Source organism: Oreochromis niloticus, linkage group LG3 (genome assembly GCF_001858045.2).
Source record: "Oreochromis niloticus isolate F11D_XX linkage group LG3, O_niloticus_UMD_NMBU, whole genome shotgun sequence".
NCBI classification, from domain to species: Eukaryota; Metazoa; Chordata; class Actinopteri; order Cichliformes; family Cichlidae; genus Oreochromis; species Oreochromis niloticus.
In genome coordinates this window covers 4,464,176-4,480,725 of record NC_031967.2, presented here as the reverse complement: position 1 = coordinate 4,480,725, position 16,550 = coordinate 4,464,176, and the positions used below count along the sequence as shown (strand labels likewise).

The 16,550-nt window shown below is 38.3% G+C and overlaps 1 protein-coding gene across 6 annotated transcripts in view; it reads left to right on the top strand.

The window, feature by feature from the left end:
* sorcs2 (sortilin-related VPS10 domain containing receptor 2) overlaps positions 1 to 16,550 on the top strand; it is a 379,862-nt gene that overhangs the window by 137,162 nt on the left and 226,150 nt on the right. For all 6 annotated transcript variants that reach the window (XM_013266082.3, XM_013266081.3, XM_013266083.3 and 3 more), the window contains one exon: positions 10,779 to 10,878. In XM_013266082.3, coding sequence (XP_013121536.1) covers positions 10,779 to 10,878 — 100 coding nt within the window. The remainder of the gene's footprint in view (positions 1 to 10,778; positions 10,879 to 16,550) is intronic.

Here is a 16,550-nt window from a genome sequence, read left to right as displayed (position 1 = left end):
TTTGGGGAGTGAGAGCGATCAGTATTTTCCAAAAGCCGAAGGAAGAGCACATTTTAGCATTTTCAGTAAAAGAAATTAAGCTAGAAAGTGTTATTTGCCTTTGCACTTTCTCTGTGGCTCTGGATGGGTATGGAGCAAGAAAATAAAGTGCCAAGAAGCTGATCTAATCATTTGTACAATAGTGATTGAAATGGCAAAATGATGAGAATGTCTGTAAACAAGCTCATCTGTTTAAGTATTCACAGCCAAGTTCACTCAAAGGAGTTGCTCCTAGCTGCTTATTTTGACTTCAGGATACAAGCTGATTAAAAAAAAATCTTAAATTAAACCTCAGGTCTAAAGTAAGCAAACACAGCAGTGTTTCTTGTGAATTCTGGGAGAGTGTGCTGTGGTGTTCAGGGTGCTTGTCCCAAAGCGTGCTGATGGGAATGTCATCTAGATAAATGTTTTCATTTATCACTCTTCCTTTTTCAGTTCAGCTGGGACATGAGTGCAAAGAAGGGCACAGGGTGGACGCTTCAGAGAAAAAGTGAATTGATGGAGGTTGGGAATGTTGCATGGTATCTTCAGTGCATCCACTTTTATGTGCTTAGGAGAGGCCTGTAGGAAAGGTTTAATCTCAGCCAGGAGAAGGAGAGATGGGGGGGGCAATGATCATGCTACTAGCAGCACTCCTCACATTTCACTCAGTAGGTTTTAAAGGAAATATTCTGACACAGAGAGAAACTGCTTGGAACAAATTGGAAGATTTACATTCAAAGTTTTAGCACTGTTTCTGAAAAATCGCAAATTATTTCAAGGATTTTACTGTGAGACTCAGATATAGATAATCCATCAGCTGGCACTGTTCTCACAGCTTTGAGCCATCTGCTTGCTTGTCCTGACAACACCTATACATCCTAAAAAAATAAGTCAAAGCAATGTCAAGTGTAAACAGTTTCAAATTAACGAAAACCGTGCTTAAATTATTTCAGGCTACAATCTGTTTTGCAGTCAATAACCAACCACAACCCAAAATTTTGCAAATTGGAAAGTCACAATACAAATGTAATAAGGTTTAATAAAAGCTCACATATCTCTCTTTTTTCTGTAAAAAAAGTATTATGATATACCTGGATCAAAATGATGGACCAACATTGACTGCACACTGCTTGTGTGGCTGTAAAAAATTCTAACAACTGCTAACAGTATTATATTGCATTTAAGGGTTTCACAATCCAAACTAAATCCGCATAGGAAAAAACAAACTCAGTCCAAGGTGCAACATTAAATCCTAAAAAATGAGAAAAGTAAAGGACATGAAGTCTAAAATGAGCAAATTCCTTTTACAGGGAATAAATATGTAAATGTTACGCTTGACTTTTTTTAAAAAGGTGCAGGTAATGTATGTCTAATCTTAAGTACCAACCCCGAAAATAAATAAATAAAATAAATAAAAATGAGTATAGTATAGTACAGATGCATTCCACCTGCAACTCTGCAACGATATTTCCGGAGGATAGTTCTGTTGCTTAAACCTATATTAATGTTCATTTTGGATGACTTGTTGCATGTAGATGAAAAGTTATTACCACCATCCAAATACAATGGTGTTTATCTTGTTTGAATTTCTACATTATTTCTGCCGTACTAAGGGAGTTAACTGGTCGCAGCTACATAGCAACCTGATATGGACTGTTATGAAAAGCATAATAGTCCATATCCATCATCAGAAATCCCGGATGTGTGCTGGAGAATTGAACTCTCTTTAAGGATTTGTGTGTACTCATTTCAGTTTCCATTTTTGCTAATTATGCTCATTGGGAGAGGAGTTTTGCTGATGGGATCCAGGGAGTGTGGTTATTTCTCTTGATAGTACAGTGTTTTATATATACACACACACACATATTTCTTTTTTATGGGTGTTATAACCATTTCAGCTCCTTTCTTAAGGGAAATGATCTAAATATGGGCATATAATATGTGCATCCTTGTAAATCTCTTGCTAGGAATAGAAAGTTTCAAGCCTGTCCTGAAAGTAATTTATGAAGGATTCTTTTTTTGTGATTTATTTTTTTTCATCAGGTGCTATCACAGCCTTTGTTGATAGTAGCAGATTGATTATTATTTTATTCAAGGGATTTTACTCAAAAGGCTGCAAAGAAACTCATTACAACTGACAGGGAAAGGCCAGGGAACCTGTTCTTACCACAGAGCCTGGGAAAGAACAGGTTCAGTGGTGTAATATAAAAGTAACCTCTTAAGAAAACTGCCTAATTAAGTGCAATCTGTTGGTGATGTATTTGTTATAATATTGTCTCATTTTCGCTATATAAACAAGAAAAGTAGATGCAGAGTGGCCTGTCAGGAGACTTCCATAAGCAGCTTTTCAAGTGGCAGCAGTACTCTGCTGCTGATATCTATGCTCCAGTGATTTTGTGCACTTCAAGAGACTATCCGCCACTGTGAAGTGCCCTTACTAAGCATGAATCACTGTATCCTGGCTAACTGCCTGCTCAAACTACTTGCAGTGTAGGAGGCACTTCTAAATGCAATTTGCCAATTGCTGCTCAGGCATTAGTGACTAACCTGAACACAAATGTAACCCAAATCTTACAAACTTCTGCTGCTATGTGTTTTGATTCTAATGCAAATGAGCTAAATTACTCTCATCATAAAGCATAAACAATAACTTGTGAGATGGAGCCTTCATGTTGCAGTGTGCACAACTGTCAGATCAGATATGCATCTACAAGTTTCTACTCATATTCTATCCAAAACAGGACAAAGCAGTGCATTATCTTTCATGTTCTCTTTGCTGCAATCCACATGACCGTCTGGGACATCAAATGGCACTTTGATAAAGTGACGCCATGTAGACATGTGTAACTTAAAATCCAAAATGTTCTTCATGGTATTTTTGGGAAGTAAAGGATGAGAGAGGGAAAATCTCTGTCATGGACATTTTGTGGTATCTAGCCATGTGGATAGTAGAACCCCAAGCCCAATGAAGTTGGGACATGTAAAATGTAAAGAAAAACAACAATGATTTGCAACCTATATTCAATTGAATACACTACAAAGATAAGGTATCTAATGTTCAAACTGATACACTTTATTGCTGTTCTGCAAATTTTCACTCATTATGAATTAGATGCCTGCAACACATTAAAAAAATAAACAAACTGAAAAAACATCTGTTTTAAACAGTTCACAGATGAACAGGTTAATTGGAAACAGGTGTTTGTCATGATTGGGTGTAAAAGGAGCAGCGCCAAAAGGCTCAGTCGTTCACAAGCAAGGATGGGGCGAGGTTCAACACTTTGTAAACAACTGCGTTGGCAAATAGTCCAGCAGTTTAAGAACAATGTTTCTCAACATGCAGTTGGAAGGAATCTAGGAATTTCATCATCTACTGTCAATAATATCATCAAAAGATTCAGAGTATCTTGAGAAATCTCTGCACGTAAGCGGCAAGGCCGAATACCAACACTGGATGCCTGTGACCTTTGATCCCTCAGGTGGCACTGCATTAAAAACCAACATCTTTCCGTAATGGATATTACCATGTGGGCTCAGGAATACTTCAGAAAACCATTGTCAGTTAACACAATTTGTCGCTACATCCAAGTGCAAATTAAAACTTTACCATGCAAAGCGAAAGCCATATATCAACAACACCCAGAAAAGCTCTGGCCCCCAGCTCATCTGAGATGGACTGACGGAAAGTGGAAAAGTGTGCTGTGGTCTGACAAGTCCACATTTCAAATTTTTTTTGGAAATCATTGACATTGTGTCCTCCAGGCCAAAGACGAAAAGGACCATTTGGATTTGGATTTGCCAGCATCTGTGATGGTATGAAGGTGTGTTAGTACCCATCGCATGGGTAACTTGCACATCTGTGAAGGCACCATTAATGCTGAAAGGTACATACAGGTTTTATGCTGCCATCCAGGCGGCGTCTTTTTCAGGGATGTCCCTGCTTATTTCAGCAGGACAATGAGAAGTCACATTCTGCATGTGTTACAACAGTGTGGCTTCGTAGTAAAAGCGTGTGGGTACGTGGCCTGCCTGCAGTCCAGACCAGTCTCCCATTGAAAGTGTGTGGTGCATCATGAAGTGCAAAATATGACAACAGAGACCTCAGACTATTGAGCAACTGAAGTTGTACATCAAGCAAGAATGGGAAAGTATTCCACCTACACAGCTTCAACAATTAGTTATTGTTCTCAGTTCCCAAACGCTTGAGTGTTGTTAAAAGGAAAGGTGATATAACACAGTGGTAAACATGCCCCTGTCCCAGCTTCTTTGGAATGTGCTGCAGGCATCAAATTCAAAATGAGTGAAAATTTGCAAAACAACAATAAAGTTTATCAGTTTGAACATTGGATAGCTTGTCTTTGTAGTGTATTCGATTGAATATAGGTTAAAAAGGATTTTCAAATCATTGTATTCTGTTTTTAGTTACATTTTATACAACGTCCCAACTTCATTGGAATTGAGGTTGTACATTTAATGTAGTACAATTATTGAATATAGGTGTATTATTACTATTGTGATTGTTTTCATGTTGACTTGAAATACAATATCTCTGTCCCCTGGTGTTGCAGCTTAATACAACTTACTGCAACTTCTGCATACATAAAATAAACACGGTTGACCAGTTTGTCTATTATAAGTTTTGCTATGACACTGGGTTGCACAAAGGGGTATTTAGTGCCCAGGCAACCTGCATTTCTAGTTCTCCTGCCCCAATGTTTGTGCAATTTCATGTATGTAAGAAAAGACTAGGTTCAGGGGAAAGCACATTGGTGGGAGATATTCCAAAAGACACACATAGGAGAGAGTCAGATTTTAAAATTAATTACCAGTGATTAAATGCAATAGTGGTGTATAAATATTGAGAGAGCTAAAGAAGTGAGTGAAGCAGCCTTAGCCTATTGCAGTGTAACTAAGGAATGGGTTCAAAGTATCCTGTCGAGCTCTAACTACAAGCTTTAGGAAAAACGAATGCTTTAAGACTAGACCTAAAAGGAGAGAGGGGGTGTGTTTCTTAAACTGAGAGCTGGCTCCATAGAAGAGGCAGCTGAAACCTGAATGGCTCCCATTCTAGTGCTCCGAATATGGTACTATCAGCCTTTGAGATAAAATGGGACCTGATTATTCAAGACATTTTATAAGACATGAAGGAATTTAAATCTAATTCTGGATTTAATAGGTAGCCACTGGAGAAAAGTAAATATCTTTCTATATATCTATATCTTTTCCAGTTAATACTCTCGCTACATCCTTCTGGATCAGCTAAAGGCTTTTTAAAGAAATTTTAAAAAAACATAATAACAATGAATTACAGTAGTCCAAACTATAAGTAATACATGCATAGACTAGCATTTTAGCAAATAAATATTTGGTTGATCATCATTTTTCTAAGATTTTTTTAGGCTGAGTACAATAATCTCACTTTTATCTGAATTTAGAAGTAGGAAATTAGAAGAAGGTTAAAAATGGGTGTATATGTAGCTAATACAGCTACGTCAAGCAAAGGCTTTTAACATAATACCACCATCTTAAAAGCCTGCAGGATAAAGATTGATTGATCTTTTATGGTTTTTTATGTGTCTGTTAACACCTTTCTGTAGACAGTTCAACTTGTTTGTCATTTTATGATTTGTGGCCAGTCTGGTTGACACCTCTGCCACTGTCATCCCAAGACCAGTAGTCTTTTTGCTTTCCCTGTCAAAACAGGTTCACACTTTCCCTGGCTTTCTGGTAGCTGTAACACCAAAAGACTGAGTGTTAAATTGCAATTGTCTGACTTTGCAGCTCACCAAAGACACTCAAATACAAATATATTTTTAAAAAATTCCTTCGTATATGTAAAGTTTTGCCACAGCACAACTTCTCTACTCAATTCCTCTATTTTCTGTATATTTGAGCGGAGTAGATCTCTGAAAGACATGCTATTTCATTCTACAGTCTATTCTGTAGTCAATAAACCAAGGCTTTGACACAATCAGGCTATAGCAGATGGCCATAAAACCTTTGTCCAGGGTACACCTGAGACTCCCTGAGCTTTATCATCCTCAGCCATTCTACTGCTGCAAAAAGAAGGGAAAATAAACAGACAAATGACTCTTACCTGTGGCCTGGTCTGTTAAAAAACGGATTCAGTCAAGTGTTCCTTTTTAAAGGAGAATGGGCGATAACACTACTGACCTGTCCATGTGTGACGCTGACATCCCCAACCTCGACTTCCACCACTACCTTTCTTGTTCATACATCTTACTTTTATCGTCCATAAAGCTGTGTCATGAAACAGTATTTTTTCCATTTATCATCTGAAAGCATAAAATGTGATTGCACTTGTTGAAAGCTCAAGCTGCCCATTGGTATTTGATGGCTTACTTTAAACCAGTAAATCAGTTTTAACACTAATGGTGACTCTCTCTGCTGTATTCTTTGACACCACTCATGGCAATTACCTTTAGTGCGATAAATCAAAAGCTCCCATCTCCCATGAATTCTCTGCTCTTTCAAAAAGAAAAATAGCAACGCTTATGATCGCAATGATCGCTCATGACCCAAACTTTAACCTGCTCTAGATTAAATTTGGCACAAATTCTCATACAGTAGGATGCAGTTGATAGCCTCAGTTAGTGATACTCTGGTAAGGAAGCAAATTTATCCTCATACTTCATCAGACTTGTCAACAGAGCAAACGCATAATGCACTGCAGAGTTTTTCTTGTTTCTGTTTCTGTGGTTTAAGACTTGAAACTGTGATATATTCTAAACCGACATATCCAGCTCAATCCTATCCTCTTGTCAGTGGATGTTGCCCCAGTTAGACTCTGTATGTCAGCCAATCAGTGATGAGTATCATCAGCCCTAACAGTCTGGCCATCAGGCTTTCCAGACCTGATTCAGACTGACGGTATCTGTCTGTCTTAGCAGAAATCAGACAATGAACAGCATGACGAGACTCAGCCAACTACTGTATATGTCTATGGCTAACCTTTAATACATCAACCCACTTCTCGATTCTTCATTAGCTTTGTTTGAAGCTATTTATTAGCTTAGTTCTTCTTAGACAGCAGATGTTTCACCAAATGCATGTGAATTGAGAAGAGAAAAGCCTTGAACGATGCATTTCCTCTGTCACATATCCATCATAACGCCTCACCAGCTAACACTTTGAAGATCTTTAGATGGATTTATCATGAATCCATTTCCTCATATCCATTCTCCTGTGCTCTCTATATTTTGGTATTCCATTGCATCAGACATTTGCTTGACACACTCAATTTTTCTTTCCTGAGATGTCAGGCGCTGGGAGCAACCTTGACATATTAGGACATTAAATCTGAATCAGCACCTGTCGCCACCCTAAAGTGCTTCCACATTTCTCTGTTTTCTCAAGCAGATCAAGGAAAATACAATTTCACCCGTAGTGTCTGTCACTGTCACATCCATTCTTGCAGACATTTCCATGTCTACCCTTCTCTCCCCTTTTGTTTTTTTTAATATTCCACTCTTGTTTTATAGTAGTTTCTGTTCTTCTGCTGTTATTATTTCAGCTGTTTGGCTTCTACCAATTGTCTTGTGTCTGCGGCAACTTGTTTAAGTCTTTGTACTGCATATCAAAAATGAATGTTTTCTCACAGTTATGCTGTTTGACATGAAGACTTGGACATGAAATAACATAAGGGTAATATAATGACTATTTTGTGTCAGTGTGTGCCTTGATATCCTACTTTCCTGTTAATGTTAAATTGCCAGGACTGAGGGCTACACTGAGTACCACAGATTAAACTTTATTTATTTTCTCATTCAACTCTTCTCCCCTCTCCTGCTCCCTGTGCTCTTCCATATCCCTTCTCATCTGCTCCCTACTCTGTTTAAAAGTAATTATTCCTCATTAATCTACAATAGCTCCCTACTAGTCTATTAATCCAAAGGTCTTGATGGTAGACAGTATAAAATGAGCTCTCCTATTAACTCAACATCATTATTCTCAGCTTGTAAGGTGCTGAGACAGCTGACTTTACACTGTAACCCCTACCCAACCTCTATATTAGCTTTGTGAGTGACATATCTTTGCCTCATGACTCCTCCTTTTTGGTTTTATTTTTTTAATTTGCTTTTTCTTACTTTTTTGTTTTGGCACTAAAAATAGCCAAACTTTGAAGCACTTTTATGATATTTTACGTATGACTCTATATGTATAGTTTCTATGGCCTTTTGTTAGACTTGGGATTTCAATAACTAAATAAATAACTGCTTAGAGGTGCAGCCAAGATAGCAAAATTTGCTTTCTGATTTATCTATGACTGTTACAAACCTTATCATTATAAGTTATAATTGCAACAAACATGCCCAAGCCAGGTTCAAATACAGTGCCCTAACCTAACTGGTCCAGGGTATCTGTGAATGTAGGTGAAATATACCTGTATATACTTCATAATTCATAAGAATATCTTAATGTTTCATTGTGATTGGAAGATTTGTCGGAGCACTCCAGCTAGAGAGAGCTGTACTCCATTTGACTAAAATTAGTCCATACATTTGGTCTTTAACATTAGATGGAAGATGTATGGAAAGAAAAAAGTTCATTGTAACAGATGCTGGGCAAAACAGGGTATTGAGGACAGAAAGCTAGGGGACAAGGGACGGTCAAGGTCCAGATGTTGAGTTGTATTTCTGGGCAGAATGCCCACCCCAGCTCTGGCCTTTCATTACACCCTTGCTAATGAAGCACTGTAAATGTGTAATAAGGAGGTTTTGGAGGCCTCTGTGTTAAATGGAGAAGTAATACCCAGTACAGTAATAGAGTTGATGTATACTCCTCTTATTGTGGAGAAGGTGATTATCCAGATGAAGCTGATTTTTTTTTAATAATTTACATGACTTTTGCTATGATTTGTGGTATGTAAACAGATAAGCTTCCCTCATTGGTGCTATATAAATATACCTGAATTGAACTGAATCAAAGTGCTCTTGGTAAAAAGTGTAGATGCACTGTAATGTCATTTTAGGGAGACAATTTTAGGTTTTTAAAGTTAATCCTTATCGAATGTTCAGCAGCTAAGGGGACTTCTGCAGATCTCTAACAGAAGTACAGATCTCTTACAGAAGAAGCATCAGGCTAAATAAGTTGCAAAAACAACACATTTTGCTAATGTGTTTATCAACAGAGCATAGGAAATCTTGTGGGACCGAGTTTTCACTCCTGCAGAAATACAAGAATAACATTCCTATTCTTATGCATTAGCATTCATTTCAGCTTCAATATCACGAGTGACCAGATATATTGTCACCCAGCTCTAAAGGTTGGGTAACAACCTATCTCTTACCTGTCACATACAAAGCACTTGGGAATGTTACTGAATGCCTTACTAGCAGTTGGATCTGCAGCATCTTTTGATTCTTTGTAAGTAGATTTTCATATGTTGACAGGCACAAATGGAATCCAGAGTCTTCCTTAAAGGAGGGCAATGAATGTGCATGAACAAATGGTTTAAACAGATTCTCCAAGCACTGTTTATAAAGTGCTGATCATCATCCTTCTTGCTAATTAAGACTTAATGTGACTAGTTAATGTGGTTTTTGCACTTACACCCAAATTATCCACCCTCTGAGAGGACCTCTGCTCACCAGGCCGAGCAGGCCTTCACTCCATCTACAACTGGGTTTTTGTGATAAGCACAGAGCTCTGTTGCTAACACAGCCATCAGCACGAGATCTGTTCATGTCCTCCAAGTGATCCAGGGTTAAATATGGCACACAGGGCAGCGAGGAAGACGAAAACACTTGCCAGCTCACCACAGAGAAATAGCTCACCCCTGCTATGCCACTCCATTTTCTCCAGCTGTATCAGAGCACTCTGGGAGAGCTGATTGCTGAATGGCTTGGCAGAGCTTCGGGTGTATGTGTCTTACTGTGTGTGTGAGTGTCTGTCAGTGGTTGATGTCCCACTGCGCAAAGGAGTAAATCCTCTCATCCTTAACCAGGCTGACGTGCTAGCTCATCATTCTCTTTCATCAAGTCCTCTTCTTCAAGGCTCCCTCCTGTTGAACCCTCAACCCCCAGCTAAATGCTGTAGCATCTTTCTTCCTGTATGCTTCGCATTGTTTTTGAAGCCTAGAAAGTTGTCTGATGTACACTTGTTTTGTGTTCTGTTTACTCAAACCAGTGTCTTAAGCCTTAATTTACTTTGTCTACATAGTAAAGTAGAGGGGAAAATCTCCTGTATTAGTTTTTTGTTTTCCTTCCTGACAGAAATTTGAGACATTAATTATACATAAAAGAGGTCAACCCCCTTAAGCTTTGTCAAGTTGAAACCTGCATCGTTTGTCAAAACCTGTCACAAACAATCACCTTCGCTGTGCTTTGTGGGTGTGTCTGAGCGGCGCTGGAGAAATGATCCAGCTACTGTAACTACCACTCTTGACCACACATAGCACTCCCTAACTGCTGCTAAAGCTGCCAGATTTAAGGATTGGTCAGGACTTCATCTCTAGCCCAAGGGTGTTTTTACATCACTGTGGCAATGACAGGTTGCCCAGCCATTTCTGATTTGTCACTGGGCTCAGACCACAGACTGCAAAGTAGCGATATGGTGAACTGAGAACTGATACAATACCTTTAGGGCAGTTTGAGAGAATAAGCAGCTGCTTTCCCAGGCATCTTTGCCTACCTCTCATGGGATTATTGCAAAAGGAAAACTATGCAAAAAAAGCTCTTAAATGTTTCCAGACTAACTTGTACCTGTTCTTGTTTTTTTGCCTGCAATTTTGTTAGGTCTACTGACTATGGCACCACCTACACCAAACTCAACCTGATGCCAGGAACAACCATTGTGGTGACAAGTTTCTATATTTGCCCAACTAACAAGAAAAAGGTTGGTAGTTGCATGCATTTTTTCCAGGTTATGTTGTCCATTGTTAAAGTATGAGTTGGAGGTCTAAATGAACACCTGCACGGCCAGACTGTGTAAGAAATAGGAGAACTCTAGTGAAAAATGTGTCATTTGAGACAATTATTCATTTAAGATCCAGAGCTGTCAGATTCAGTTTTACTAAGGATCACTTTAACATATATATATATATATACATATATATGTATATAAATATAGTATATCTGTGTTTGTGCAGTCACTCAGCAATCACTCCAGGTCTAGCAAGGTCCATAAAGACATGTATGACTGAATTTGGTGTGGAAGAATTTGACTGGCCTGCACAGAACACCTAACACCTTTGGGATGAATTAGACCAGAGACTCCAAGCTAGGTCTTCTTGTCCAACATCAGTGTCTGACCTCACAACCTCACAATATACTTCTGGGAGAATGGTCAAAAATTCCCATAAACACACATCTAAACCTTCCCAGAAGACCTTGTTTCATGTGAAGGTAGACAAGCAAATATTTTTAGCAGTATAATGTCATTTGTTGAAATTAGTCTATAATGAAACTTGTTTTTACATTTCCATCACTTTGAGAGTTGGCTCACAGAAACAACTTTTTGCTGTTGCTGTTGTAGCTGCATGCCTCTTATCATCTTACACCTTGTTGAAAGACTTCATTCCCTGTTTATGGGTCCATATTTCTTATGTTGTGTGGTTTAAAAAATCAAGGTATATAAGACTGTTTTGTGGTGGATGAATACACTGGCCTGTCTTTGCACCAAGTTAAGAAGTATTGACTGTAAAAGTGCTCTTGAAGTTGTCTACATTCACCATGGCACAAAAAATTACCTGTTTTGTGCCATTCTGCGTTAGCTAGCTTGTTAGCTTGCAGGTAGAGTTGAAGTGCTCCTCTCTGTTTAGTTTGGTGTGTACACAAAGTGTAGGTCACTGTGCAGAGTTTGACTAGTGATCCAATGTTTGGAATGAGATGCGGCACATCAGCATGAAGACACATAAGTAGAAAGCCAATTATTTATTTCCATAATGAGCATAAATAAAAAAGCCGGTTCTAACAACTTAAAGGTTTAGTGAGTTAGAGGTCTAAAGGTTTTGAGCACTTTAACACAAACTTGGGAACCAAACCAAACTTTAGATATATATAGTGCTTGTAAGATCTCTTTTCAGAGGATGGTTGTTTAGGTTGCTAATTTTTGAGACAAAGTAGAGACAGAGACAGAGCAGCAGATATTATGACTTAACCACAAATACACTATAAGTACAGAAAGTGTTAAGCCATACCTCGTAATATTTAAATGCAGGTGTTTCCAGTATCATTACCACAGGTCTATAAAATCAAGTGGCTATCCATGCATTTTATCATTACAAACATTTTGGAGAAAGTGGGTCATTTTAAAGAGCTCATTGTTTTCTACTGTGGATCTAATTTGATGCAACAATCACTTTGTAAAATTTCTTTCCTCCTAGAAATTTTATAATCAGCTGTAAGTAGTCAACACCCTCAATAACAATGCCTCAATAACAATAGTTTCAAACCTCCTCTTGTATTATAATCAGCACACAAATTGTGTACTGGGAGCTTCATGGCATGGGTTTCTGTGGCTGAGCAGCTCATGTAGGTGTTATGCATAATTGGCCTATGACATTTGTCATATATTGTATGAGTCATGCCCTTAGAACCTCAGTCCTTCAGTTGTCATAATGTAATCAAAGAGCCTTTACAGAAGGGATCATATTTGGATGAAAGGATGGGTTGATAAATTATTAGCTTACAACACAAAGCAAAAGCACAAATATCTGCCTTCTAATGGTCTGTATCAGACTTATAAAATGAGATTTTTCTCACTAAGACTTAAACACAAACTTCTTGTATAGTGTATACCACACAGCGGGCTTAGATATTTGTCAGATAAGTCTGTTATAATGCTCCAAGAAGCACTAACAGCACAAACATGGCAAACATGGTGGTGTCCGGTTATGTGCCTTGAATCAGTGAGGTTAGCCTGGAAACTTTGATTGATTTTGCCTTTGTCAGCATAACTCTCAATCAGTGTGTTTGATACTTGTGCACTGGATTGATTGTTTTCATCTGGAGGCTACATAATTACTAAAATTGGATGTGCATCATATTGTCACAAATACACATTGAAACTGGGAAACATTTTCCTGATGTTCTCAAACTATCTGGATCTCAAGTTGAGTGCCAAGCACTCAACTTGTGGTATGGAGGGCATTTTGAGCCCATGTTGAACCCTTGTTTATTATCTGATCTTTTCTCATAAAGGCTCATACCTTATAAAGCTCCATATTCTCAGTTCAAAAACAGAAGCTTTCTAGTCGTAAATTTGTACTTTTAAAGCTGAATCCCTGATGACATCATTAGAGTTATTTTTATTGTTCCTTCAGACCGTCAGAAGTCTACAAAGTGATTCTCATGTGAAGTAAACTGAGCCTTGTGTGAAAGTGGTGCAGTTCTTTAGGGATTGTGATTATGATTTCATTTTATTGCATGGAAGCTGTACATGCTTCACACCAATATACCATTCAGACTGAGGTGGTCTATTTTTAGCATTGGTTATACAATATGTGATGCACTGTTTCCTGTTTAGCATCAGACTTCGGGATATGTTGCACATTGCAGAAACATTAATAAAATATAAAAAATTATTCAAAAATAAAAAAAAAATCCACCTAGGATGCTGAGAATTATCGTGTTCAATAAATAAAATAAAATCCAGTAGACAAAAAACTTGAGAGATATAATGATACACACATTATAATCATGACTAACTTTATTTTTGTGTGATACTACATACCGTTATGTCCTTGACTTTAAATTGCATGGAGACCAATCTTGTTTTGGTATTCTATACACAGTTTTTCAGTCCACGGGCAGCTTAGAACTTAAGTGAATTTCCAAACCTCCAATAAGCTCAAGTGAGAGCCAAAAGGTCCAGTAGGTGACTTACACTCAGATACAACTCAACTGCCAACTGTGGAGGCCTGTCTAATTGGTGGCCGTTATTGCTGGGGTCCAGGGTTCTTCCAATCAGTGAAGCGATGGAAGGACATTAGCTGTAGTCACATTTCTCACTTTCTGGTCTAGTCCTTACTCCAACTGTCTGCACAGGATCTGACATCTCATCTATTTCACTAACACACAGACACACAGACATACACATACACACAAAATGAATAGAAGAGGGCCAGACAGAATGAGAGCATTTAATTGCATGGGGATGGAGTCATCTTCATTTCCCTTAGGGACAGAAAGACAGACGAGGGAATAAGAATGACTGGCAGTAAGAGTGTGTGGTGTCACAGTAAGATGTCTGGTAATGTGCAGGGGCTCAAACTGCTGCTTAAACACACCTCCAGGCCTGACAAGAGGGGGGTGATAGAAGCTCAGCTTAAGTGCTGGTTTCTGGAATCAGTGTGTGTGGGCATATGTGGTGTTGTTGCAAGAGAAAGTTTGATGTTTGATGCATGATCATCAGATGAATATTATTAAGCAGATGTCTTTCCTTCCTTCTTTTTAGCATCCAATTAGTGAGTGATCAAACCCGCAAGGTGCCTCCAAACACAAATAAATACACACGTACACTTTGATCAATACTGCTAATCACATCAGAAAACAGCAAACAACCTGGTCTGTAAGCTCTGTGTGGGGATTACACAGAGTGAAGGGATCACATAGAAGAGGTGTGTGAGGGGTCTTGGGTAATCAATACGACTTGAGGCAATTAGAAAGAGGTGAGTCTTCAGACGGAGACAATGTCATCCTGTCTTTCTCTCTTTCCCTCTCTTCATTGAGAGCTCCATTAAATATCCGCTCAAGGCCCTTTGTACAAGAGGGCTCCCAAACACCCCTGACACGTTTCAACACCAGTAGAGTCGTAAATAAACTTTGAGACTAGAAGCTCAACTCACTATCCCTTAGCAATTTTCTGCCGTCTCCAGGGGGCTGTCAGCTACTCGAGTGTTTGTAGAAGTTCATTTCCTTGTTGTTGAGTATTAACTTACACTTGAAAGTTCAAGTATAAACTAACACTGAATTTAAACCCAAAAGCTTCTTTCTAGAGGTACTTATCAACTGGATCCCTGCCAGCACATCATCATGGAGATAAAGATACTGTTTGTTTGTTGTATTTCATACAATTCTTTTGTTTCTTCCTGGGAAATATAAACAGCTATTACCCAGTGAGTGCAGGGCCAAAGCAGAGTGGTCATACACCAGCAATGTCTTTACATTGCGGAAGGATTTCACTTGCAGACTTCAAAATCATCTCTGGGAACTTGTTTTTAATATGACTCTGTACATTAGACATATTTAGCTATTTTATTGTTTTATGTATTTTTTATTATTGTTGTAATTATTATTGTTGTAATTTTAATATGTTTGTCTGGAACAGGTCTATCTTGTGAATGAGACACTGGGTCTCAGTTACAAGAGAGACCTGTATAAATAAAGGTTAAATAAAAAAAATAAATAAATAACTGCCCACTTACATTCAGTTAAACAAATTGTAATGTAAGTCACGATTTTCGCTTCCAACAAACAACAAAATGGGGTAAAATTGTTTTTTTGATTTGAGGTTTGCCATAAAAGCTCTTGGGTATACTATTGTTTATAGTTTTGAATTTTCCCCCTTATCTAAAAATAAACTCACTCGCTGTTTAGTGTAGTTTTATTCAAAGAGTCTTTGGTCAAAAACCATAACACTTGCACTTTTTATGTAGTTAAACCAGTGGAATGATTTGTCTTCATAATTCATCCAGTCTGCTTTCAGGAGCATTAGTTTTCTGACTCTTGCCCTGTATACACAGCAATGTGGGCACATTGCTATACCTTTCTATCTGCACTCACAGACATCCCAACAAGGACCTGCTTGAAACACACTTAATAGCAAAACATGAACATCAGTCAGGTCATAATTCTCCAGCAGGGAAACTCTCTCTTTTTTTTTCTTTTTTTTTTTTTTACATTTATTTGGTATTGGCCCAGCAACTGTGGTAATCAACTGCAGCTTTTTTTTTTATTATCACAGCTGTGCTTCGTGAGGTAAAGAGAGCCATCCACAAGTCAGAAGGTAAGTTGTTCGATCAGTGATTCCACTACTGTACATATTGAAGTATCCTTGGGCAAGATCTCAAAACCTCAAGTTGTCCCCTATGCATCTGCTGGGGTAACTCGGGCATTGCATGGCCTGCAGACCACATCTGGCCAATTAGAAAATCGGAAAATTAGGATTCAGATGTAAATAAGTATACACCATGTATGTCGCATTTCAGCTGCTAAACATTCTTTGATAAAAACCTTAAGACCACTTACTGTTTTATGTGATGATGAAGGGAATCAGACAAATCGCTTTGTTGCTTTTATTTTGAAGGTGATTGCTTTTTCCTTTTCAAATTTACATGCATACATGTGTGCAAGACAATGCCGAATAAGACATGGACTGTTTACTGAGGTCAGAGGTTAAGCTGTGTCATTGCTTTCTGGAAAGCAGGTCGCGGTGTTTAAGGATTACAATTTTTATTACCATTGTGAGACTAAACATACAGAAAAATGTGACTGATGTAGAGCTGAAACAGACTTTGCTAGCAAAGCTGCAAAAGCAACAAGAACTTTTTACCAAGCTTTACACAT